Source organism: Calonectris borealis, chromosome 18 (genome assembly GCF_964195595.1).
Source record: "Calonectris borealis chromosome 18, bCalBor7.hap1.2, whole genome shotgun sequence".
Taxonomy (NCBI): domain Eukaryota; kingdom Metazoa; phylum Chordata; class Aves; order Procellariiformes; family Procellariidae; genus Calonectris; species Calonectris borealis.
The window spans coordinates 8,691,591-8,718,888 of NC_134329.1; the positions used below are offsets into that span (position 1 = coordinate 8,691,591).

The following is a 27,298-nucleotide window of genomic DNA, read 5'->3' on the forward strand; positions in this document are numbered from 1 at the left end:
TACCCTGTGAAGTCAGTAGGTCCCCGCTCTTATGAAAGCAATTGTTTAGGCATGGTTATTTCCTGAGTTTAGTGTCATATCTACAATAAATTATTTAGGCATGTACATTTTTATGAGAAAACTGGAGTAGTACAAGAAATAAAGTATAGGCTATATATGCAGATTTTTTTTTGCTACCAAGAGGAAAGCAAGAAATTAGTTTGATTAAATAAAAATATTAATATTTAATATAAGAATAATTTAATTGATATCATTTTGATTTCCACACCAAAGATCTCAGTTATAAATATCAAATTGGGAGCTGTGTTCCTCATCAGTTCTGAGGTGATAATTCAGCTCACAGTGTACGTGGGAAGCTTTGCTGCATTTACAGAGGTGGTAGATTTCTAGTGAGACATTAAGATGTGGTCCCTCCTGCCCAGCTCTGTCATGGGCTGAGGAAGACTGGAGTCAAGTTGTTCTGGAAGGAAGAAGTGGGAATTCTCTCTCAGTGAGTCCAAGTGTGTTTCTCGGGGTATAGCTGTGGTGCCAAGCACATAATGGCTATTGCATACATAGAGTAATGCCGCTTACCATTCTGAAACCAGTATTGATGCTGTTTGTTTTGCACAAGATAAATGGCCTTTCCACGAAGGGGAAAAGATCGTGTGGTGGTATTGCTTTTCATAAACACAGAAATCAATAACCTAAATTGCTGGAAAAGAGGAATTCCCACTCATTTTTAGGGTGTGTTGACTTGACTTTGTTAGCAACACTGCTTTCCCCAGGGTCTGTTTTCTTTCTTCTAGTTCTTGAGGCTTTCTCTAGGACTAATGGCTTATTTCCTCTCTGGCAGCTAAACCAAGTAGCTTTCCTTTCAGTCTGAGCTGAGAGCAGAGGGTGAGGAGGATCTATCAGTACGGTGTTTCTAGAGGTAAATAGCGGCAGAAGAACAGGAGCCCCTTTTCCTAGGCTTGTATTTCACTTTGCTCTGACCTTCTCCTTTTGTCAGTCAGTGATACGGTCAGCAGGCTTTTTAGCCCGAGAACCAAAAACTCTGCTTTCACCTACATCCTTTCCCATCTCTGTTTCAGCAACATCAGCTGTACTGTTTTATCTCTGTACTCAAGCTTTTCTCTGCTTGTACAGTATATGGAAGAGACAGAGATTGTGAATTTCTTGTTTTTCTTGGCACTTCATGGCAATTCCATATTCTCCCAAATATGGAGAGAACCACACACCCCCCCAAAAAAAACCAAACCCAACCCTAGCAAGTAGTTTTAAAAAGTACCTAAGATACTTACCTTTTAGTCATCTAGATCATGAAAAATATTCTGAAATACCTATTCCCACTCTCATCTGACATATAACTTCCAAATCTTACTGTAGTCCTTGGCACAGGTGTCTCGGAGGAGTAATTGCACTAAACTGCCTGTTGTTAGCAGAAGACTGTGTAATGTAATTTAAATAGATGCTTTATTTTATTCTGTCATATTTTTCTAACTGTGAATTATTCTTATCTGTATGTACCTGTGTTTATTTATAAATTAACTGTTAAGGAGGCTAAATTACTCTCCCTAGCAAGAGCCAAGTCATCATAAGCATGGTAACATGCAGTGTGCATCAGGCTTGTGTAGAGCAAAACTTATAAATAGGGTTGCTTTTCTCAACAGAATTTTTGGCATTACTCAGGAATTCTTTCTTGTTTTTTTCTATTTTACTATTATTTTCAGCATTCTCAGTCTATATACTGTTCTGATATTAAACGCTTGTTCTTACAAGAAAAAATAGCCTGCTATTTACAGAGAGGCAATTTATAAGTGTTCCAGACCCTTAAAGTAGATAGACATTAAATTCTGCTCATTTTAAGGCCTTTTTAGATGCGAGATTAAGCTTTTATTTTAAGGGAGAATTTCCAAGGATATAACAAATTTATGCATGAGCTAGGCCAAATTATGACCTTTGTACAGATAAAGGATTAACACAGAGATAACGTCTGTCTGTGGATGAAGTAATTCACACGAAACAATGACTTAAGCAATCTGTGAGTAGGGCCAACTTCAGGATGCTGCACTGCTCCAGCCAGGGAAGTTCCAAGGGATACAAGCTCCAAAACAGCTCTGAGCAAGTCAGCATAGCTGTGACATGCTTTGCTGCCACTCATCTTGCATGTGCATCAGCAGCCAAAGTCTAGCTCTTAACTTTTAAAATTTCAGAAGAATGTAATTCGCAACACAAAAAAAGGAACATAGACTCCAATATCAGGGTGTAAGACACACATGGGGTTTATGGCTTTCTGTACCAATGCTGCATGTTGAATTTTGCATCTGATTCAGCTAGAGCTTCATGTAAGAAGGGTTTTACTTGTTTATTGATGAAAAGAATCTGTCAAGGAGTTAATAGCTATATGTTAGAGATACAGATGGATAATAATACATATTATTGTTTAACATCCAGATTAAAAATCTAAATCTTTGAGCGTTGAAAAGAAGACTCAAATGTTTGCTCTTGTTATTGTAATCTGCTGCTAAATAATGTGTTGGTGAAATCAAACTTAATTATCCGCTACATTACTTTTATAGACACACACTGATTTAATTTGTTTTTAAGGTTTAATGAAGAAACTAGAAGAGGAGATAAATTTCAATTCATACCTGGTTACTGAAAAAATACCTAGAGAGCTTGCAAGTAAGAAGAATTCAGCATATTTCTTACAAAAGGTGATTGCAGAGCCAGCTATGAGTCAGTCTGATCTCAATGTACTTGAAATCAAGGTAAGTTGACCAAAGTCACACTTCATTTGTGTTCCGTAGCATAGCCTAAGGTTCTTGTACACTGTAGTTTTCTTATTCCTACTTTATATCCTTAAGAAGATGTTTCATTCCCAAAGGAACATCCCTTCAGTTGTAAAAGAAAAGAAGCTGTGTTAATCACTAAATGCAAACTCTTAGATAAGTTTAAAAAAAAAAAAACACAAAACAAACAAAACCAAACAAACAAAAACCCAAAACAACCCCCAAACCTAACCCTATCCTTAAATGCTATTTAGAAAATTGTGTTCGCAGTTTGCAATGGTATGAGCAGAGATGTTAATTTAGCACTAAAGGTTTGATTTTTCTTCTCTTCAGTTTTCACTTGTTTTAAACTCTCACTGACATCACGGGAGTTTATACCAACATATAGAGAGTGTTTATGGAGTGGTGAACAACATTCTCTGAGTGATACACCTTCAGCAATATTATGTCTTAATCCATGTGCAATGGTGGAGAACTTTTTAGTGTTTGGAATAGGTCTGTATCGTTTGTTTTAGTTGGTAAGACCAAAGGAAATTTGGGGATCAAATGCTTGATTTACCTTTCCAGACTTTTTCAAAAGTTAAAAGCAAATGGTGTTAGAATGAGCAAAAATCCTTATCTGTAGTATATATCCAAAATGTGCAGAGGGTTTTGTTGCCACGGAAGTACATTTATATATTTCACTCAATGAAGTTTTCATATTTGCATAATCCTAAATGAAAGATTAAATATGTAATATTATGTTGTAGAAGAATTTAGAGGAATGCTAATTATTAGTATTTCTATTGATGATGATGAAAATTTACAACAATGTTAGCTAGGGTAGGAAGACTACTCCTACATACTTCTAGGTACACTCTTCAGTCTAAATGTCTTCTCCTTCTCTTACCAGTTAGTTTTTAATATTCCTAGGATCTCCAACTCTCAGGCTTTGCTGTGAAATACAGATATTGAGGAAACAGAGTATTTGTAATAGATCAGAGAATGATTTACCCATGGGCCTGAGGGCTGCCATCCACCATTCTTCTTGTGTCTTGAAGCAGAGAGAGGTTCAGTAACTACATCAATATGACAGTAGCCTGTGCATTCACACACAGAACATGCTAAAGTAATGTAATGAAGAAATGCCTACAGGTTTTTTGGATCAGACGAGAATCAGCAGTCAAATGTCATCAAGACTACATTCTATTTTAAGGTTAAGACTAGTTTTTGTAAAAGTAAAATCAGTGACAGCCCAATGCCGTTTTGGGTCCTGATCATTATACTTTTAAGGATGACAGCATTATTAAACTGTGGATTTGGTCTGAAATATTAAACTAGCTCTGTGATTCAGCCTCTGCTTTCCTAGTTTACTTCTTATAATCAAAACAATATTCGTGGTTGCAGTTATTTCTTTTAGGCATAGTTGAAGCCCTGTTTTGCACCTTTCTTTTCCAAGAGTATTGTTGGGTTTTTGGCAATATCTTTAAAAGCTTCAAGTTTTTTTTTCCTCTTTCTCCATGAGGTAACCTTTTAATTTGTTATATTTTGGAAGTATGTTCTTCTTAATAGGTAATAAAAACATGTCATATGCTTGGCTGTTATCACAGCATGGCCTTAGACAGCATTTTTTTTCAAAGTCAGCCTTCTATTATCTCAGTGTCTTAAAAAGGAGCTGAATTGCACTAAGCATGTTACTATCGTGCATTTTATAATATATAAAACAGGAATTTATTCACAGAAGGGAATTCTTACGCTGTCTTCAAATTCAGCCTGTTCTAGCTTTTGTAAAGGAATAGAATTCACAGGAGATTTTTTTTTTCCAGGTGTTGGAGTATTTTTAGTCCTATTGAGCACTTTATTTAAAATACTTAGCTTTCAAAGTACACGGATATTGCTCATAGAAATGTTAGAGTAATGCCCAGCACTGTACCTGCGTTACATTTTGACTTCATTGGATTTCAGCACATATTTACACTGCTTGCTTATCAGCACTCATCTAGTTAGCAGAGAATTAAAGGAAGGTTGCTAGGGCTGTGGTTTCCATGGCTGATGAGAGTCCCAGCATAGCATTAAGTCAGGACTGGAAAAGCTGCAATCAGTACACTGGTGTGGCTGTTTATGAGTTTCCAGATGCAGTAGGCTCTAAAGCTTCAGCTAGAATGAAGATCGACAATTTGAGACTATGGACAAACAAGTGCATTTTGTGGCAGAAGAAAGAAGATACCGTAGAGCTGGAATTGACGGTCTGTGACTCTTCAAAGTATTGATGAAATTTGGTATCCCTTAGTCTTTATTTGCTCTCCTTTAAACTTCTGATAAATGGTTGAGTGAAAAGGTATTTTAGTTAATACTGATAAAATTACATTTTTCACACAGGATGTGACAACATCAGTCTTTTTTCTGTACCAATTCACATGAATTTGCTCTTCACGTATAGCAGTTTACTTCACTTTCAAGGCCAACATCATGCTTCTGTCTTATCATAAAGGCACAGAACTGGAAATACAAAAACATAGCCTCTTCCTGGCCAATACTTAATGACTCATTGAGGTTTTTGGGTTTGTTTCTCTGTTTTAAAAATGGAACTAGCTGGATTGTAAATCTGGTTTGCAAAGCATTTAATTCTTGGAGAAGACAGAGAAATGAAGCTCCATTTCCTTAGTTTTCTACTCTGTCTTGCAGATAAATGAAGTAAACGCACAAATGAATCAGCTTATTGAGAAAAGAATGATGAAGTATGAGCCAATTGATAGTAAATTTTCCATGTATCGCCAACAGGTAAGAAGGAACAAAACATTTTTTAAGCAGCAGCAGTAGAGCAATTTCAGTCACTGATGGTTTTACATACTGATTTTTTTCTTTTAATTTATTTAGCATAAATCAGTAGAAGTACATAATAATGGAGGACAAAAAGAAAATAAATAGCTGTTGAACATACGTATGTTTAGGGCTGAGTCAGACAATTGCTTTCAGTCATGTTAGTGAGTTTGTATTGACTGCTGTCCTTAAGCTGTTAGGTATTGCCCTTCAGCTCTATCGCAGTAATTCTGGAAGGATCATTTTGGAGGAGCTATTTTGGTAAAGCTCCAGCTGTGGACAGATTCTTAAAAGGCCGCATGTGGGCTGACTGCTGCAGTCAGACCTGGATGCAAGGCTTGCTTTCAGTTATATCCCTTGCTTGTGTTTGACCACATGCCATTTTTCCCCTTACATCTATTAAGAAGGTATTCTTTGATTTTTCATCTAAGGCTATAAAATAGTCTTTCTATAAAATAGGCTGTCTGGTCTAGTCTTAGTAAATTCACAAGTTATAAAAAGGATTTATGAACTCTGAGATTTTCAGAGCTTATGCAGAAATGTAAGTGATTTCTTTTTCAGGCAGTCTGTACCGCTGCTGATTTTATTGAAGATTTTCATGATGATGCTTATGGTGACGGTTTGAAAAATAAAAAGGCTTAAGTAAAATGTATCAGTGGGAGGAAAAAAACTGTGATAAAATGTATACTGCAGTTCAATTACAAACGCACCATTTTGTTCTGTAAGAGATGCTCTTCTTCCTGAAAGAAAAGCCTGCTACGTCATGTGCTGGTACCAAAGACCAACTGGCTTGTGATATAATTATGTTCAATGGAGGAACCGCTCCAGGGGTTCAGGTTGCTGCTGTGAGTTGAAAGCATGTGGTGGTCTTTGCTTTGTTCTGCTAGGGACTGGCTTCTGTTTCACAAAATAATCATATATATTGTACCACAATTTGTCACTGCAGATATCTCATGAAGCAAAGAGCTGAGATACTACCCCAGCAGAATTCTGTTAGATATATTTTTAGAAATAAAGCTGGTCGTTTTAACCTAGTCAGTGTGTATTTTGCTTCATTTTTTCTTAAGTTTTGCCTTTCATATGAAGAAACCAACCATGCCTCCAAATTCATGCGCATGCATCTAAATTAATGTATTGTGTTATTTTAAAATATTTTCAAATAATATACTTTGGCAAGATTAAAATGCTTTTTTTCCCCCTAAACTAATGTATACTTATGTTCCCAAATCTGTTAGCTTCTGGTCAAATGTTAGGTACTCTTAAATATTCTGCCTTGTATAAAATATTATTTTTTAAATGCTTTATCTTCTAGACTCAAAAAAAAAAAAAGAAGAATCATCTAATCTACACTATTTCTGTACTGTATTGCTTTATTCATCGTCTTCTAGCTATTTGCCAAGATTTAGTGGCTCGGTTCTGCTGCTAGTATAACATATTTCTGTAGGCTGGAGTAGGTTGGAGTTATAAAAATCTGTATTATGACATTTGTGAAATCTTGGATTACTTTCCAGTTAAGCCATGTTGGTGTATCTTACATATGCACAAAAAGGGACTAAGTAGAAGAAATGGAGCAGCTAAAATGCCTACCTTTTTCTTCAATGAAAATGAAAAAATGAGGTGAAGAAATGTAAATGTAAAATGTAAAATATATCAACATGAATCTGGGAGAAAAGGGAATGCTTGAAATCTCAGCCGTACTGAAGAAAGTTGAAGTCTGCACTCAATTTCAATGAAGTTGTGGTTTAACCCACTGTATATAATGCGTAATCAATGCTTTCTTCTTTGCAAAGAGACATGCTCAGATTTCCTAATGAAAATCAGTTTCTGACAGTTAAAATGTGGTTTCAGTGATGCAATGCCTGAAATTTAATGGATTACATTTTACTAATGATTAAACAAGGCAATTTTTACTTTACTTGTCCATATGCTTGTCCATTTTTAATGACCATGCAGGCATCTATAATTTCCCGGAAAAAGGAAGCCAAGGCAGAAGAACTTCAGGCTGCGAAGGAAGAGATGTCCAGCACCGAAAGGCAGATGCTACAGAAGACCAGTCAGGCCCATGAGTTAGAAGGCTCTGAAGTTCTGAAAGGGGATGAGGTATGCAATGTAACAGTGGATATAAGGAAGAGGAAATTTGTAAGAGATGGATCCATTTTTGTTAACTCATGATTTCCTTTTAACTTTACATTGCAATAACTGCTTCTGCGGTATCTTATCCATTTTTATAGTATGTTGTCAAACTATGTGGCCTCAGCATTGCAACAGATTGGCCTCCGTTTTTTTTAGTGCACATTTTTTTGTCATCAAATTCCAAAATTAATATATTTGAAGACTTTTTTTTTTAATGTGCAGATAGTAGAAGGCTTTCAAATGCTTTCCAATATTTATACTGCAGGAGTACTTGATTTGTAGCTATTTTCAAATTATTAATTTCATTATTCATATTGTATCTAATAGATTGAAGGGTATATGAGGACTTGATGTTGGGCTGTCTTATCATTCCAGACTCTGAGTCAAAATAATGTCAATATCATCATAATGGTATCATGGTAAATAACTAATTATAAAAGTCAAGAAGACTAATGAAGGGATTAGGAGTTCAAGTGATAAGTCATGTAGATAAATTTTATTATTTGAGGTATAATAAAAATCTGTGTTCCCTATATGATATATGATCGTAAAGCATAATACCAGCAATTATCAGAAATGCAGTTAGTTCTGTTGTATTTATTACCCACAAAAGTTTTTACTTAAAAAAAAATTTCTCAGATCCTCCTGAAGTTTATCTGCAGTACAGACTTTGATTAGCACAATCAGCGTAGCTCAGGCAAAGTTATATTTGAAGCTGTACTTATCAAAGCAGCTTTTTCTACTTCAAAAGTTTGCATAGAATATGACTGCTGCAGCTGGGTAGTGGTTTGTCAGCAAAATGAGTTGACTTTTCTTAAGACAATAATTTTCCTCAGCTTGGGAAAAGCCTGCTAAGTGTACTAACAGTCAGAATCACTAAAGCAGAGAGTATTTTAGCTGCATCATTCTCTGAATTAATATATTTTTTCATTCCCTCCATATTGCGTTAATTTGCACTGCCATCATTTATCAAGAGTAACACTCTTTGCTTTCTTTTTCTTTGTCTGTTTCTGTGCTTTTTTTACATACTACTCAATACAGGGAACGCCCTTTGTAGAAGGAACTCCCTTCCTGATCCCATAGGACATGCTTGCTCCACAAACATTGGTTTTCTTTTAAAGGAGTTTTAAAGAGTGAATCAAGTATGGAAATGTGTATGTGTACACTCATGCATAAAGGCTTCCTGTGTAATATGTAATATGCATATTTCACTTGTGCCTTCTTGCCTTTCTCCCCTTCTGTAAATCAAGATGAAAACTACAGGTGGAAGCAAAGGCACAGAGACTTTGAAGAATTAAGATGTTGATTTCTCTTACCATAACATACTACACACATTCCATAGGTGTTCCATAGGTAGCAATAATAAGCAGCCCACTGCATTAGATTTCTCTCCACGACAAGGTTTTCAACCCCAGTGGGCATGTTGCTAAAGTCTTTGACAACTTTTTAAGTAAAAATAAAAACAGAAAGCAGACAATCTGTCTTTCATGACATATGATGGGAAAGAAGTGTTTAATTAATCAAGAAGAATGCATTACCAGGACAGCAACATATGTTTTACATTATCTGTAAATGCACTGTAAGGTAAGAAATAATTCATGTTGTGCCTGTTCTTGAGGGGGACAACATAATCTGATCCATAGTAATTCAAGAAGAGCAGTGTAGGAGGGAAACATGGTTACAGAACCTCATCAGAGGCTTAATAACGAAAACTTTGAGTTAATTGTCTTACACAAGGAAGAGGCTCAAGACAAAAAAAAGACAAGACCTGTTTTGAACATAACCTGCATTCCTTTTGTTAAAGTATGTTCTGCTTTTAACTTTTTAAATCTTTTCAAGTCTTCATTTTGAGGCGTGAAGAATAAATGACTGAGCACTTTGGACAAAACCATCAGCTTAAAATAAGAAGTGTTTGTCTTTTCGTAAGAAGCATTTCCTATTTTGTAAAATGCGTTCTGCACATTGGCCCAAGGAAGCCAGTGTTAGACAATCCGTGTCCTGTTCTTGTTTATTACTGCATTAGGTATACTGTAGTGGTACTCAGGGGCACCAGTGTAAAGCAGTAAAAAGTGTCTTTCCTATGGCTAAAAACTAGGAAAGAATTTGAATTCTTGGTGATTTTTTTAGCTTCTTTTTCAGAGGTCGCAGTTTTCTCATCTGGAAAATGGAGACAGTGATATTTAATTCTTTTGTAAATGTCTGCTGCCAAAAATGCTGCATAGGACCTTGGTACTATAGTCTTCGTATCTCAAAGTACATTGCAAATGCATATTATAGAAACAGTCCTGCTTTAGAGTCTAGGTTGTGAGAAGACAGGACTGATAGATGAGATAAGTAAGTTGGCAGGGAAGAGGTGATGAAGCAAAAGTGAAGTGAACAGGTTATCTCTCATCAGTAAAAGTCTCGGTTCATCACTCACCAGACAACCTTTTGCTATAGATTTGTTTCTGGTATGTTACGCTTCTAAATTTGTATTTTCTGATTCAGTGCTCTGTTACTCCAGCTTTGAGCCAATACGGAAGGAAATCTTGATTAATGTAGTAGTGGTGAGTCACTGTTGCAATACAGACGTTCAATGGGGACAGAAAGAGGTTGTACATTCAACCTTCACTTTGCACTCTCTGACAATCAAGAGCTTCCTTGTGCTTTCTTGTTGCAGTCACACACATTTTACATTTAGTTCCTCCATTTTCAAAGAGGAAGAAAGAGGGTTTTTATCAAATAGTTTTGCTGTCTTAAGTTTAAATTGAGCTTTTAATCCTGCCATGTTTAACCCCTCTAAATGCTACGGTTCAATCAAAGAATTATTTTTCTCCTATACCCAGTATTTCTCATCTTCTCCTTGTCTCACTTTGCTGTATCCTCTTATATCATGGCACTCGCAAGACTTGGCAATCGAAGAATCAGTGCCTTCCTGGCTTGTGCTCCCATACCAGTATTTGGATCTCCATTTGAGGTCTTCTTAGCACTTCATTCACTAAAAGGTCAATCCTGGCTTATGTTTTTAGGTGCTAGTGTTTTGCTTTCTTCTGTAATCATAAAAAGGAATGTTACAGCATTCCAGTTGGTTGGAGAAGTTGTACCGCTAGATAGAACTTAGAAGAAACAGCAGGGAATAACCAACTCATTTATATCAAGCACAAAAAAGTAGGAATAAATTGTCTGCTTCAGGGATTATGAAATCTTTTAAGTACTTCAAACAAAGTACAATGAGCATGGGGCAAAGTTGGCAGGTTCCTAGCTGCAGCTGTCAGATCCTGAAAATTAGGGAATCAAATGTTGACACTTAGAAGGCTAGATGGTTCAATTACAAGTGATCCTAGGTAAAGCTGTGATATTTTTAGCTCTTTACACAACGCATTGTGCTTTTCAGAGTTCAGCATAGGCCCCAAGAACCTAGACTTTCCCAAGGTATCAGAATAGAATAGTATCATAGCTGTGCTTAGCTACGGTAGTTGAAATGAATATGTTTTTGAGAATGCGGCATATAAAGTCCTGTCAGTTTGTTAACAGATATGCGAGGTTGGCATATTCATTTACATAAGGATTTTAATTTTTTTCGTACAAGTGCTCATCCGTGCCTACCTGCCCCCTGGTAAAACAATATAAAAATGTTTCAATTTGCAAACAGAGAAAACAGTCAGTCTTGGACCATAGATCTTGTCACTTTTCCTCTAAACTGTCGGGTCCATCTGAATCCACCAGAAACAGTTATCTAGGTCCAAACTAGGTGGAGGGATTTTAAGAAAGTAGCGATAAAGGAGCTCACGACTCGAACATTAAATCGTTTAAGCCAGGACCCAGGATATATTATCCTGTCAGTTTGCTATCTTCCTTTTAGCTTTTCACTAAGGTTCTAGGTACAGTTATATTCCTGTGTGTCAAAGGCTCCTTACACATGAAAATAGGAGAGTAGCTGGTAGTCAAGTTGTGAGAACAAAAGTGGCAAATCTTTAGGATTCTTACAGGAGCCGGAAGCTTTTTGCTGTAAGAAGTTAACCACCATTTCAGCCAAATTATGCAGTGATTCAGACAAATCTGCACCGAACTGAATGCTCTTTCAGCACCCACTGGCATGAATAAATCATCAATTTTATTGATCTGTGCATTTTCAGTGGTAACTGAAAATGGTTTTTCATTAAAAATATTCTGATTGATCCAAATTATTAGTAATGGCTACTTTAATACTTCTTTCTTGACCAGAAGCAAGCACTCCTAGAAGAGGTGTCCTACTTAATGCTAATGAAGAATTTTCCTGATCTATCTAATGAGCAAGCTGTAGGATACTTTCATTTTAATAGATTGAGGTAGTACTGCTCGTTTCTTTTAGAATTTTGTCCTTCTGTGTATGAGTTATTAACTATATCCAACAGTGGCTGTACTAGCTTAAATTTAGAGCCTCTTAGGAAAAAATGCTGAAAATCTGTCATGATAGGAACTTTTCCTAACTGAATTTTAATACTTGGGACAGTCTGTATCCCGTTAATTGGTCTAGTTAGAAAATGAAAACATCTGTTCCTCAATTCTTAATAAAAACAGAGATAGTCAGCTAAAATTTTCTGCGATTATTGTGCTTATGCAAATGTTATTAACAAAACTGTTTATTTGGAACCTTGTTTAGATTATGCATTTCAGAAAGAAATCTTTTTTTTTTTACTATTAATACTTCATCTTCTGTAGTACTTTTGTATGAAGAATATTTCAATTACTATAACACAATCAAATTGGTACATAATCCAGAAAATACTGTTTTTAAAGATTGACTCAAAAGTGAGGGATTAATTTGGGATTTGTTCTTTTCTGAAAACAGACTTACCCATTTTCTCTTTTAATGATAAATTTGGAATAAGAACCTTGTGAAAACTTCACATGGGGCAAATGTTAGTTTTAAGGAGGCGAAATGATGGGCTTATAGTGAAAGCGTAAGACTAAGCGTTAGAGGAGCTGGGCTGTGATCCCAGTTCAGCAATGCAGTGAAGCATGTGGTCAACACGCTTATGTTCTTTCCTGGAGGGGGGTAACCCGCCAGACTCTGTCTGGTCCTGGAGAAGGAATTTAGAATAGCCGTGATTCGCATTTGTTGTATGTTGAATTTAGAGTTGTCGTAATACTTAATTACTTCACAAAAGTGTGGTAAGACTTAATCTGTTGATAGCAATCACTTTCAGATTGTAGTAAGTGGAGAAGCATAGAGTACTAGCATTGCTGGATTCTTTCAATAAGAATGGACCATAATACAGGAAATCTGCCCAGGGGTGCTAGATACCTGCATGCTGCAGGACATTATATGAGAGATCAAAGTCCTGTTTTCATTCACTATTTCATAATCTAGATTCCACGCTTGTTATGTTACAGTCACCCATAAAAATAGCCAAGTGAAAAAGCGTAATCTTTCTTTGCTTTCATTTGGATAGTTTTTATATCTCAGGGGGCTCTGACTCGGCTCGCAAACATGGGTCTCCAGGCTTGTTTACTTTAACTGCTAACTCAGTGCCAGCATTTGGTTCTTGTCCAGTCATTTAATCTTTGAAGCTTAAACAACTATTTGTGTTAAGTTGCTTGAAAAAGAAAAGCTTACTCGTGGACGTAGCCTTGAATGGTACATCACTGCGGGCACTGGCAGAGCCGTGGGAATTCTGTAGGTTGAGCCTGCTGAGTTTCTACGCAGGGAGAGTTGACCTGGTCGATGGGAAAATGCTGCTGCTCAAAAATGGATTCCTTTTGGTCAGTTAACTTTAAAGTGATATGGCTAGACAATGTTATTCTTTTCTGAACTATTCAAATTATTTAAAAGACCTTTTATCGTGGTAAAATACAATGTTTTATAGCATTTTAAGGGCTTGATTTTTCATCTACATATAGATGGGAGCATGAGATATATAAAGCTTCAGAAGTAACGCTTACACAAATGGAAGCACTGGTATTTTACAAGAAGCTTATTTTTAATTTTTGGAAACCTACAGAATGATTCTCAGCTTTTAGGCTGAAGAAACCTAATTTTGCCATAAGATCCCTACAAGCTGCTGATTTAAGTGGAGTCAAATCTAATAACTCCAGCTCTGAATTTGGCCCTGGATCTAAAGAAGCCTTCAGTTAGTGAGATTTTGAGGGGCTAATCTCTGTTGCGTTTGGAGTAGATGAAGTCTTTTGAAAATTCTGCCAAACTGTTGATTGATTTTCTACAGCTATTATCATTTTTCTGCCATTGTTTATATCTTGTTTTACCTTGTTTGCTGCAATAAAAGCTATGTGAAAGGTTAAGTTTGCTTTTAAAAAGCCAGAGATTGCGATGAAAGATAGACATCCATCTCCTAAAATGAATAGATTTTGCTTGTCAATGTGAGTGACTTGAAGTTCATTTTGGATGAAATTTTTATTATACAGCCCTAACTTAATCAACTAATAATAGAACATTGCTGGAATCGGTTCTTTAATCAACAAAATCCTTTGACTTCCATTGTAAAATTCATTATGCTTTGAATATTGAATATGCAAATACTCTACCTCCCACTCGAGCTATTTTCAAGACCTTAAAAGTAGCTATAGAAGTGAAGAGAATAATAGTTTGCTTTTCATCCTGGGACAAACTGACAGAAAATCATTTGGATTTGATAGCTGTATGTGGTCACATATTAAGTAAGTTTAATCCTTTACATCATTCTTTACTATATTCCACTGGTCAAATGAAATATCTCTGGAACTGCTCGATCAAGAGAGATGACTGTGCTTCCCTTACATTTTCCTCAGTTAGTTGGAGAGATTGTATTTATACTTTTATAATCTCTTGAAAATCACAGAAAACTTGGTATTGTCGCAATAAAAAAAAAAGTCTTTTGTATTAACTAAAAGGATATACTTGAATTTGCTGTGAAAAATAATTAATTCTTGTAATACTATATTAAGCGTGCCAATAATATAACAAAGACAGTATGGCTGTAACAGAACTGCCTCTGCTGTGCAGTGCCGTGGCTTAGGTGACCTTGTCTATCCTTGTCCTAGGTAGTACGCACCATGTAAAATGGTATTCCAAAGCCACACATAGTCCAATCTGCATAGAGCACATTGAGTAATTTGTGCGTTTGTTCTTTCACCAAAAACGTTTATAGCTTTTGGCTTTAAAAATAGTTCTGGAGCATAGCAAGAGAGAAGCAGCTTTGGCCTAGATATTGCACAGGATGGCAGATGAACAGGGTTGATTTCATTTTGGGCATGTTGCCCAGGACACTTTTTATAGAACATACAGTTACTCTGGGGGTTCTTAGGCTGTGGTCACATTGGTTTTCTGGATTTATTCTTTAGAAGGGAGAGGCCTAATTTTGCAAAAAGAAAAATTAATGTAAATTTCAAAATCTGAGTTCTTTTATGTTTGAGTTTTAAACTTTTATCAGTGGTAGTGGGACTCCCGTTTTCTCCTTGGGGCTGCCTGTTTTATGCTCACTCTGCACATGCTGAACCCCTCCTCGTCAAGGAACATTTGAAGCCTGTTTTTACATCGTTTACTCTAAAAAATTTTATTTGCTTTCCATCTCTGCATCTGAATGCATTTTTGAGCTGTGACTGTTACTTGCCTCACAGCTCTCACGTAAAATACAAGAATAAGAGCTAAGCCTGTTGGACAGATGGAAAACATTAAGGCAAAGAAAATATTACATGTTTGGTTTAACACCTGGTATTTTGTATGTGTTACAAATTGAGCACACACTGATTCGTATGTAAATTAGCTAAAGGTGTTGATCTGTAAGGATATTATTATTTTGCTTAGTATTTAATAAAAATATAAATTCTCCAGTACTTTAGATTTTGAGTGAAATATATATTGCATTCCCTGCTTCTATGCAAGGACTCTGCTTTTATTTTCCTGTTTTTAAAAACTTAGCCAGTGATATCATTTAGGTCTGCAAGAGTCAAGCAAAGAGAAAAGCAAATTTTAACTATTGAGAACTAGCATTTAAAAACATTTTTTCCCATGCCCTCTTCTCTTCCAATCTTCCTGCACTTTCTTATCATGTTTCTTGGTCTGCAGAGCTCTTTGGGGCTACACACTGCTGATCTGGTGCTCTGTTGCAAGTGCAAATTACTATTACATTAACTTTTTTTATTGTCCATGATTCTCACTACATTTTGCAAAGAGTAATTACTTTTCCAACTGTCAAATGGTGGTGAGCAGAACCAAATGATCTCACTATTACAAATGAGTGAGCTGGAACAGAAAGCAATAGAGCTGGTTTTCTTGATCTCACTCAGTGAACAAATGCAGAGCTGAAAATAAATAGACCCTGGGAATCCTGAATTCCAGTCCTCTGTTCTAAACACTTAATCTTCAATATGCAGTCCAAATAGGATAATTACTTTTTATATGGCAACAGTCTGTGATAAGGCCCTTTTTTGCTTTAAGTTAAATTATATTTCTATTCCCTCTCATTCCAGTTTAAACACTATGTTAATAAGCTCCGGAGCAAAAACACATTTTATAAAAAGAAGCGACTGGAAATAGCAGAAATTACAGCTGAGTATGGTATCCTCCAGAGGACAGAAGAACTTCTAAAACAGCGCCATGAGGCTATTCAGCAGCAGTTGGTAATACAAGCGTTTACTGCTACCACAGTCCATCGCCCTTGCTTCCCTGATAACAGCTATATAACAAGATGCATGTTGTTTTGTTAGTTTTTAATGTATATCATCCTCAGCTCTCCTGCTGTCATTAGTAAAAGAGTCATTAGGGTTTAAAATATATTTTTGTCTGTTGACTATGCTAAGCTGCTGTACTTTATGTTCAGCAACTGTTTCTTACAGGCAATCATGACTGTTCTGCAATTTCTTTTTAGACCGAGGGGCCTGACCCTGCTTTTTAAAGTCAATGGTAAATCTTCACTAACTCCAGTCAGAGCAAGGCTGGATTCTTAAATTAGTTTTTGGTATCCGCATACATAGTAAGGGCTTTGAAAATTATCAACAGCAAGTAGGCTTCAAGTTACTGCTGCAAAATACATAGGAATAGTGTTTAAAAAAAGAGCGAGCAGGAAGGAAACATTCTAACCCCAGAATATTTAGAAGAAAATGTGTTTCACAGTAAGTGAAAAATTTAAAACAGGATGAATGCTTTTTCTAAGCCAGAACAGCAGGAGAAGGATTTCTGCTATGCATAACTGTAAGCGTTCAAGGAATATACACGCATCCCAAATGAAAAGAGATTCCCTTTTTAGTTCACAAAAATCTACTGCTGTAGTATTTTCTTCTAATACCAGTATTTTTGTTATCAGAATATTTTGGTTTTACGTACCTTATATCTGTTTTGTTATATGTACATAGTTTGCATTTTTAAACATAAAACCCTTTTCTAGCCCTGTCCATAACGACACACTGCTATTAAAGTCTACAGAATGCTCCCATCGTGGTAGCAGTAGCTATTAGTAGAGACAAATCTTTTCTTAAACATATGGTTGTAAAAGGTTTTGGAGGATAACGGACTTGGAGTTCATAGATATATGGCGCTTTTAAGAATGAATGTTTTGCTTTTTAACAAATTGTGGATGCGTTAATCAACACTTAGCTTTCAGATTACAGAAAATACCCTCCTTACATACTTAATGAGCAAGCATTGCTAAAGACCATTACATCAACATACAATTAAATGTAAAGTTTATGTAATGTAATGCTAGAATTTGGTAAGATGGTATTAGTGTTACTATAATGAATACAATACTTACTTAGTTTTGCTTGACAGTTGTTTAAAAAATAATTAGCTACATCTTCAGATTAAGCATCTGGATTTTACATATTGAACTTCTTCAGAGCCTGACCTAAAGCCCACTTTACTTTGTGGAAACTTTCTGTTAATTTCATTGGGCACTGGATGACCAAATAGTGTATTTACAGAAAGTTGTTATTACCCTACTGTACAGGCACTAGATAAAAAGTTAGTTTTTGTGGCAGCTAGATTCGCTAGACTTTTAAAATAAACTGATTACAGTACTTACCTTTTCCACTTTCTTACAATATTTTGGCTCTATGAAGGAATTTGCTGTATTACTTGATTAATAGACTCACATTTATTTTTTGTGTTTACAGCAAGCCATTGAAGACAAGAAAGGTATTTCTGGATATAGTTACACCCAGGAGGAGCTGGAAAGAGTATCTGCAGTAAAGAGTGAAATGGATGAAATGAAAGGCCGGACACTAGATAACATGTCTGAAATGGTGATTTTTGTCTTAAACTATTGTATTTCCTCAATTTGAATATCTGGTTCCTCAGCATATAAACCCAAGTTTAATATTTTTGTTTGGGTTTTTAATTTTCTTTCAATCTATGTTTACATATATATATCTCTACAGTATACATCTACAAAGGTAATCTTGAAAAAGTTTACTAAAATGTGTATTTTTTTTTTTAATGTATGAAGAAGAAATTTAGAATTATAAAAAAAAAAAATCCTAATTTCCTCCCCTTCAGAAACATTAAGTATATCAAGTCTTGTCATCTTTGACGTTTGACTTCTTTGTGATTTCAGAAGTGGTTTCATATTTGTGCATTATTTGAAAGAGAGGAATGATTTGAATCTTTAACAGAATATTTTTCTAAAATATTTGTAAATCACTGGAGTTAAGCATTTGTTAAAAAAATACTTAATATGCCTAAAGAGCTAAATATCTTTTCTTGTTCTCTATAGCCTAATTTTCAATTGCTCCTAGATCTGTCGTGTTTTATTTAACTTCCCACATAGTCATAGAAGCACGACAGAACTTGAATTTCTAATTTGAAAATATTATAAAAGAGCAAAAAGCAAAATAGCATTCTTTGAAATCGTTATGGCACTTTTAAAATAAAGTGGTATAATTAAAACAGAATGACTCCTGAATAGAAAGCTGGATCGAATTTGAATTTTCAGTATAAATATTTTAAAGCGACTCTGTTTTAGCATTTTCAAACTTTAACCTATGCAGGCAGGTTGGTTGGTTGGTTGGTTTGTTTTCATAATGATTTCTTCCTTTCTCTCAGTCCACCTCTATGCAACTGCTTCATTTTCCCCTACTCCTTAAGCTCTTTAGGTGTCTGGCACATAGGCTGTCTTCTGGACTTCTCTGTGATGTTCTCCATTGAAACAATGGGAGCAGAATTTGTCTCATTTGTGGTAACGACCCCACTGCAAGATGGGCTCTTTCCCTTTGTTAATTAGGCCTGAACTTATGTTATATTATATATAGTTCAGTCTTCATCGCACATTTTTTTTCGCTCCATATTTTGATTTTCTTCTCTACATTTTCACATCCCTAATTAATTAAATGTACTATTAGTATCATATTGTTAAGGTATATTATTTTGTCCCTCCATCAGGTAAAAAAACTGAACGCTATGGTGGCGGAGAAGAAGGCAAGTCTAGCTCCTGTTATCAAAGAACTGAGACAGTTGCGTCAAAAGTGCCAAGTTAGTACAAACACTCTCTCTTTCTGTGTAAAGTCAGAATGACAAATAAGTCTAATTTACAGATCTCTGTAGTGCTGTACAAGGACATAATCAACTCTGAAGGAAAGCTGGAAATAGCAGAACGGGTCAACAGTGCAACAGGCAACATGTTAAAGACTGGAATTCATAAAAGCTGACAGTGCAGGCACAAAATCAAGCTGAAAATTTTGTCCTTTATAGCAATTAAAAAAAACTATTACACCAGGGGAAAATTTAAAAAAACATGGTTCAAAACCGTAGGAAAGTTAGTTTTCAAATTGGTTTCAAAGCTTTTTCTGCATCTCAGCACTAATGATCTCAACTAACGCTCTCCTTTTTAAATGGATTGCAAATAATGTCTCATCCAAATAGTTGAATACATTGATCTAAGTCCTATATTAGTCTGTAGAAACCACAGATTTATACATTTGTTTTCAGAATTTTATAGAGAGCTGAAAAAAAAAAGTCATTCAGGTCCACAGCTGCTATAAGTTGGCTCATTGCCATAGAAGTAAATAGAGCTATCCATTTATCTATCAACCGCATTTCCAGAGAAACTTACTTTTAATGGTTCTATTAAAAGTGTCAGCAAATGAAATCCAGCTAAGGCATTTGTTGTGTACAATTAGAAAGCTGGCTTTTCATAGTTAGCAAGTATATTAATCCTTCCTTAATCTCTATTTTTATAATTATTTTTCCTTTCTTCTTGCAAACACTGCCCTATTAACCTACCGCATTAAAGCTATGGATGTGGCTGTAACGAGGAAATTTGCAGGCTATGTTGTGGTGTATACAGCTGATCCTCCAGTATGCAAGTGGAGGCTAGCGGCTTCCCCGTCTGTAATAATACCCATGCGCCTGCGAGGTTTATGTAAGTGTCTGTGAGTGTGCCAGTAGCTGAGGTTGGTGTGTGAGACCGACAAGAACACAGTCTGCCTGCACGTCACATGTCAGTCAACTGAAGATCTCATTTACGTACCCTTTTGCCCTTTTCACATAAGGAATTAACTCAAGAATGTGATGAAAAAAAAATCCAATACGACAGTTGTGCAGCGGGATTAGAGAGCAATCGCTCGACACTGGAACAGGTAAGATGGAGGCTTGTTCATGCATATTAACAACTGCTGTGCGACATGTTATTCGCTATGGTACGATATTTTCCCTGCCTTCCCTCTGGATGTGGAAAGTACAAATCCACTTCAGGTGGAAGCTAGTCAATGGTGATCCACAACTATGCAAATCATGTCTGAAGCTGCTGTGGACTAGCTCCAGTCGCACACATCTCCTGTTCTGAATAGCAACAAATGAACTCGTGGTACATCAGTCCATCCACCGACATCCAGCTTTGATTAGCAAGGATACTGTAAAAGAAGATGCATCTGCCAGAAATCCTATCTAGGTGTCTAGATAGTACCTGTTAGGAAAGAATTTGACCATAAAACAAGGATTAGTTTATCAAGACAAATCTTTATATGGATTTAGCAGATTCATTAAATTAGCAACCAATCCAATGGATAATTAATGTTCTGAAATTGATGGCCAAGATACTTCATTAAATGTGAGTGTCTTGCATTCTTGCATACAACAGGTTTTTTTAAAATACAACCATATAGGTATATCTAAGAGCTTGTATGTATGTAGTTTATGCATTGCTTGAACTACAACACTTCTAGGAAGGGAGGTACCTAAACCACCGCAATCCTTTAAGATGGGGACAGACACACCAATATTAATGTGTTTATATGAACCTGCTTTATCTCACTAGGTCACCTCCTGTGAATTTTGTCTGGACTTGATTTTTCAAGGGCTTGCCCACGGTGTATTTCAAATGGTGTATTTCAAAATAAAAAAGGTGTACATTTAAAGTGTAGGTGGATATATAGATAATTCTTTTCCTGGACTAAAAGTACTTTTGTATGGCCTAATCCAAGCAAAATAAAAGAATCCACAGATGCATGTACTCTGAAGTAGACCTTCCATAAGAACTATTTTACGATAGCAATCAAGGCTTTTCTTCTTGGCAGACAAATCTTAGTCATTTTCTAACACATGATGACAATCACATCCACTGATTAAGCTGGACATGACTGTCAGCAAACTCCTGCAGTTGAACAGTAAGAATTCAATTTTCCAGCTGATGGTCTGAAAATCGCATGGTGACAGAGCTTTGGAGTTGACAACTGCTGTATGACCTGGAGTACATTAATTCCATTTGGATTATTAGGTTTTTTGGACCAGTTAGAGATGGGACTAACCCACTATCTCCATACTCCTCAACATAATTATTGATTGCTAATTAACATACTATTAACATGTCTGTAGCTTCTAACATACATTTTGCCAGATGTGTTCTAGGAAATTTTTATTCATAACTGTATTTAGCACTTCAGATGTGCTTAGGAACAGTCGTCTTGGCAGCACTTGTGAAGTGTCTGTTAGAAGTCAGTCATATTAATAAACACCTATTAAAAATCATTTAGCATCTCTAACTGTGACTGAAACTGCAAATCTAAAAAAATGAATTGTCTTTCACTTTATAATTCGGGCTTTACAGAAGTCTCTTTTATAAACATTTAAGAAATTATCCATTCAGTATTATGCCTTTTCTATTACAGACTCTCATGGTTTATATAGCAACACAGGGTATCTCCTGTGGACTTCCAGTTACGATGTCCTTTGAAATCTTATTCTTGTACTACAGGAAGTAAAAGGACTTCTCGAGGAGTGTGTTCAGGAAGAAAGCAACTACCGTTATATTAACTGCATGAAAAGGGTAAGATCACAAGAGGGACCAAATTGTTCATTGTGAAATGAAATAGGAATTATAATATATATATTTGTAAAAATTATGTATTTCTTTACAGAATCTAGAAATACAGCTGCAGCGTGCTAAAGAAGAAATGAAGGCATACGTCTCCCCAGACCCACAGGAGAGACGAAAGGCAATTCGGTAAGTATATTAACGTGTTTCCTTTGTGTTAACTTGAGGATATTCATAAACTGAGGTTGAAGTTAGGAATTTTCTCACTGGCATTTGAACTGGAGGAGTTCACCTGATAAATTTAGAAACACTATAATAATCTAAAAATAAGCATCTCGAATTCCATTATATACTGCTGTAAACCTACGAGTCCTCTCAGACATACCGAAAGATTTTCCCTTCCTGCTGGAGATTATAGGCCCAGATAGTGGTTTTAACTTGCAGCCCCTGTTGGCACAAGCTCAGGGAAGCTGTGCTTCAGCTGGGTCCTGCGGGAAGCGTGGCTCTACCAGACAGAACGCCTCTGCCAGGTTTCCCTTGAGACTCCAGTGTGCAGGAGTAGAAGGTCTACCACCTCTCAGAGAGCAACCATATGCTGCCCTCAGATTCTGGCCATTTCTTGCAAATCTACTCTTCTTTCAGGTATAATAGCTGTCCCCATCACTGGTGCAGGAATGAAGGACCGCATATACTCATCCTAAATGGATTTTGTTTTGCTCCTATTTGCAGTTCTTACTGGAGGTAGAATGAATACTGTTCTGCACCATCACACTAGCCTTCATCTTTACACTCAATTTAATTTACTCCGATATAAAGACAGTTGCTTCAACCTGTGACTTTTTTCAGGACGCCTTGCCTTTGCCTGGTAGGGAGAGAAGCAGAAAAGGTTATGAATTGAGCTGATGATTTTTTTGTGTGTGTGTAGTTTTCCATTTTAAATGATGCAGTCCTGCCAAAGATTGAAATGTTTTCTGAGAATGAGATATTTTGGATTAATTATCTGTGCTAAGAAGCCTAAACATTACCATGTCATAGATTTTTTTGCACTTTACTGCGTACTAAATATTTTCGTAAAAGTATCCAGTTTAAAATCTTGTATATGTTCAACCTTTTAATACAATATAAAAGTTGAAACAAAATTCAGGCAATAAAGTCAACAAGCTGGTTCAGCCCCATCAAAATTAAACATCAGGAAAACCCAAAACAAAACATTTATAACTTTCATTTGGTAAAAGTGTCAAAATTTTATTCTGTTTTTTATCCTTCGTAATTACTTTTTCAAAATTCCAGAATTTTGCATGAAATAGAAATTCTGTTTTCCAGCTAGTTTTATCTTTGACCCAAAAAAATTTTCTTAGATCCTAGCTGTCAACAAAATAAACAAGCTTAAATTGTTGTCGCTAGTTTTACAAAGTGGTCTTTAGCTTTCACACCATAGTATTTCTCAGTCATGAAAATATTTATCAAATCAGTAGTTTCAAAATTCATGTTTGCTGGATTTGATCAAGGGTCTTTTTGTTTAATTTTTTAATGAATGGAATGAGTGAAACACACTGATGTTTTGAAAATAGGATTGGGTCTCCTTAAGGGCGTAGTCATTACTGTACCAAGCAATCTCCATAGAGTATATAATTTTTAGTGCAGAGCAGAGGGGGCATCAGCTCTGCCGTGTACCTCTCCATCTCACCATCTGCATCAATCAGCATTCCTACAGTTTGCTTTATTGCTTAGGCTTTAAAAAGCCACAGCAACATAGTTCCTTGATGTGAGGCCTTTTCTTAGATTTCTGCATTTGTATTTCAGAGACAGGACAGATTGTTGCTTGAGATCTGTGTAATCTGTCATGTCAGAGCTGTGGTTCATGTACAGTCTTCTGTACAATGTGCCAAAATGCTTCACAGGCTTGTCCCATTCACAAAACCATTTAAAAACATGACTGAGTGGCAAAGCAAAGATAGAACTGCTTAATTAGATAATTAATAATCATTCTACATTCCATTTGAAAGCTTCAGACCATCCAACATGCTGACATCACAATGGGAAAAGAGAATCCGTAGTTGTCTGTCACTTCTCAAAGGAGGTGAAAGAATAAATTAATTTCCCAAGATACCTGTCCTGTTAGGACTTTTTACCTTTCAGAATAATTTCTGGACCTTTCTGTTGCAATGGTGGCAACGAGGAAAGCACTGTTAGTTGGCAGTATACGTAATCAAATGTCATTCAGTATCACCAGCGGCAATTTCTTCACTCATTGTGAAAAACGGCAGTAGTTGACCACTAAGATTTTATGGGGTCTGGAACGGGGCCGTTGACAGGGATGGCGACGTGTCAAACTGAGTGAGAAAACTCCAGGGGTTTCCTCAGGAGACGCTGAGAGATGAGATCTTCTTCCTCCATCAGACCCTTCATGAACTACAAGTTGTCGCGATGCACCTTGCACTGGTACCAGTGGAGCTGCATCTCCTGCGGCTCTCGAACATGAGGTAGAGGTCAGTAGGAAATGAAGGGCTAGATTAATATCCATCACAGAGACCTTTTGCAAGGATCTGAGGCATGAAAATGTTTAAACACTATGTAGCAAACAATGTAGGAAAAATAAGAGTAAGAAAAGAATCAAAACTACTAATGTTAGGGTTGGAGAAGAAAAGGACGAGGAGATAGAATGTAGTTGAGGCTAAGAATCCTCCTATTCCATCTCACAGGATAATGGAAGGCTGTAGGAAAGAAAAGATTTGTCTAATGAAAGACGATGAGACAGCAAAATTAAGCAGAAGGATGAAAAGAGAAGCGGCTGTGAGAAAAATCTTAGCGATGATGTGAATATTCATTAGTATGAAAGGCAAGACAGCTCAGCCAAGCAGCTGAGAGGAAATGCGGGTCAAACAGCAGGCACCATCCTTTTATGGCCTCGCAGGGAAGGGGAGGGTCTGAGTTTGTTCACAGATGCTAAGCAAAAAATGCTCCAGCTGAAATACTTGTGAAATGAACATCCACAATGTGAGTATTCACACAGAGAAGCCATCAAAGCCAAATGCTGGAATTAAGCGTGAGCCCAGCTATGTAATTCCAGGTATGGTGAGGAGAATGTGAACGGAGCATTACCACTCTCTCCGCTGTCCCTGTTTCACTTGCTCACTGTGGGCACAGAAGCTAGGGAAATTATCCCTCTCGCAGTGACTATACACATTTTTGACCTTCTGAAAGAGGTCGCAGACCCGTCGCATTTAAATGAATTACAACAAAGTAGAATATAGAGATCTTTGCAAAACATAAAATGAGACGATAAAACTTTTTTCTAGACATCCTTTTAGAATGCGAATGTGTTTTTCAGCAGGCATTGGAATGTAAACGGAGTAAAAATGAACCATAAATAGAACAGCACTAACTATGTGGTAACAACGTATTGAACAAAAAATGTCTTAATTCTGACCCTCTTTATTGAACATAAACTCTCTGTTCCGTGGAGTCACTTCTTAGGAATGTGAAAAGTTAATTTTCTTCTCTAAAAATAGAAAGTTGTGGGTTTTTTACTGAAGTTATTAAGTTGCATTCTTTCCAATCATCATTATAAATAGTAAAGAAAAACTTACTAGGGAAGACATCATATCTTCTGATGATTACTTTGAAAATTCTACTTTAAAAAAAAAAAAAAAGTATGTTCTTGAGGCCAAATGTGTGTGAACATATGCTGTGTGCCAGTGGAAATAAGAAGATTCAGTGAGGCTTTCCATCTCTCTGATTTGGTGAGGATTGCTAGGGATCAGCTGTGCAGCACAGCACTTGGAGCAGCCTCAAGACGGCTCCGATTTGTTCTGGCTGGAATTGTCCAAGAGTGAGAGATCATCAAATGATCCAGCTTCATTCTCTGCACGTCCATTCTGCAGGGAGCACAGCAAGCAAGACCAGGTGGCCAGGGGCCCAAGCGCTCCAGTCGAAAGCCTGCAGTACTTAGTAGAAATGGAAGGAATATAAGAAAGGCAATGCCTTGGTTCTACATGGCTGCTCACCACACTCTTGCAAACCTTCACACTCTGGTATCATGAAGGCTGATATTCCTTTCTGGAAATCAGGATTTCTCTGTGCAACGTTCTTCTACCCTAGGCAATTTGGAAAAGTTCTTTAGATGAGCCGGGTTATTTTGTATTCCACTAGCAAACTCTCAACCTCTAAGTGTACCTGTTACACATGAAATATAATAATTTTTTTTTCCCAAGTGAATCAGTGAAAAGTTTGGGGTTTTTTTAATTGTCACATTTCAAAAAATTTAAAATAAGTACATAGTAATGTATCTGAATCCTGCTGTTATGCTTTGCATATTATATTGTCAGGTTTCATGTATCAAGTTTGCATATGTCAGAAAGTGATCCAGCCACTTGTTACAGACAAAGGTGCACAGCCAAGATTTTTAATAATGAATGTCAACAGTTATGCTTCTAAGCCTATATTTAGGCACCTAAATGTGACGACTGTTTTCTGAAAGTGAGGAACGCACAGCAGATCCACTGCAGTCATTGGATGTGTCAAACCTGGGGTGAAATACTATTCCCCTTCATTCCTGTATTTTCCCACTCATTCTAACACTACATTCACAGCAATTAAGGACTGTGGATTTGTAAACTCTGATGCTTGTACAAATGAGGCCACTGGCTAACCTCAGAATATCACCAGGATAAATGCATTATTAAAAAGGGATCAAGTATGTCTTGTCTTAAATGATCTTGCTGTTGTCTTCAAGCTGGAAGGAGCAGTAATCATGCCTGCTTCTAAAATGTACGAGAACTTACCCAATATCACTTTTCCCAACTGCACAACTGAGAGAATCAGAGAGATGTGATCCTTGATGTCAAGGGATATGTTGTCCAATGACAAAAAGGTTTCTTCATGCTTCCTCTTCTATCTCATTTATGAACCTCCCAACACTTTCATAATTTTCTGTGTTTCCATCATTATTCTGTCCTATTACATAGAACCAAATAAAATCACAGTTAAATTATTTTGTATTTCCTTTAGAGAACAGTATACCCGAATGATCCTTGAACAAGAAAACCTTGGGAAGGTAAGAATGAGGTTTTCACCTTGTAAAAACATTGTACAGTTCATATTTTTGTGGGGCTTATTACCAAAGGCTGTGGTCAGTCTTTTATAAAAAGCATATTGCAGCCTACAAAGAAAATTCCATTACTGCTGGCATTGGTAACTAATACCCTGAAAAGAGATCATGCTCACTCTTCAGGGCTTGATTTCCTGCAGAGTATAGCGTGAGCTGCTTGTAAAAGATAGTCAAACAGCTTAACGTGACAGCACATTCCCTGAAAACCATTTGGATAAGACACTGAAACATGGGCATAACAAACTGTGCCAGCTCAAATTTTATGTTGTATATAAAGCAAC

General features: G+C 36.4%; 1 protein-coding gene across 2 annotated transcripts in view; it reads left to right on the forward strand.

Annotated features, from left to right (window-relative positions):
* IFT81 (intraflagellar transport 81) overlaps positions 1-27,298 on the forward strand; it is a 42,959-nt gene that overhangs the window by 13,507 nt on the left and 2,154 nt on the right. The window contains exons 8-17 of one of the 2 annotated variants that reach the window (XM_075167739.1): positions 2,590-2,753; positions 5,439-5,534; positions 7,527-7,673; positions 16,134-16,283; positions 17,775-17,903; positions 19,039-19,128; positions 20,148-20,234; positions 21,848-21,919; positions 22,011-22,096; positions 26,918-26,963. In XM_075167739.1, the coding sequence (XP_075023840.1) occupies positions 2,590-2,753; positions 5,439-5,534; positions 7,527-7,673; positions 16,134-16,283; positions 17,775-17,903; positions 19,039-19,128; positions 20,148-20,234; positions 21,848-21,919; positions 22,011-22,096; positions 26,918-26,963 (1,067 nt within the window). The remainder of the gene's footprint in view (positions 1-2,589; positions 2,754-5,438; positions 5,535-7,526; positions 7,674-16,133; positions 16,284-17,774; positions 17,904-19,038; positions 19,129-20,147; positions 20,235-21,847; positions 21,920-22,010; positions 22,097-26,917; positions 26,964-27,298) is intronic. The other variant, XM_075167740.1, reaches the window with a different exon arrangement.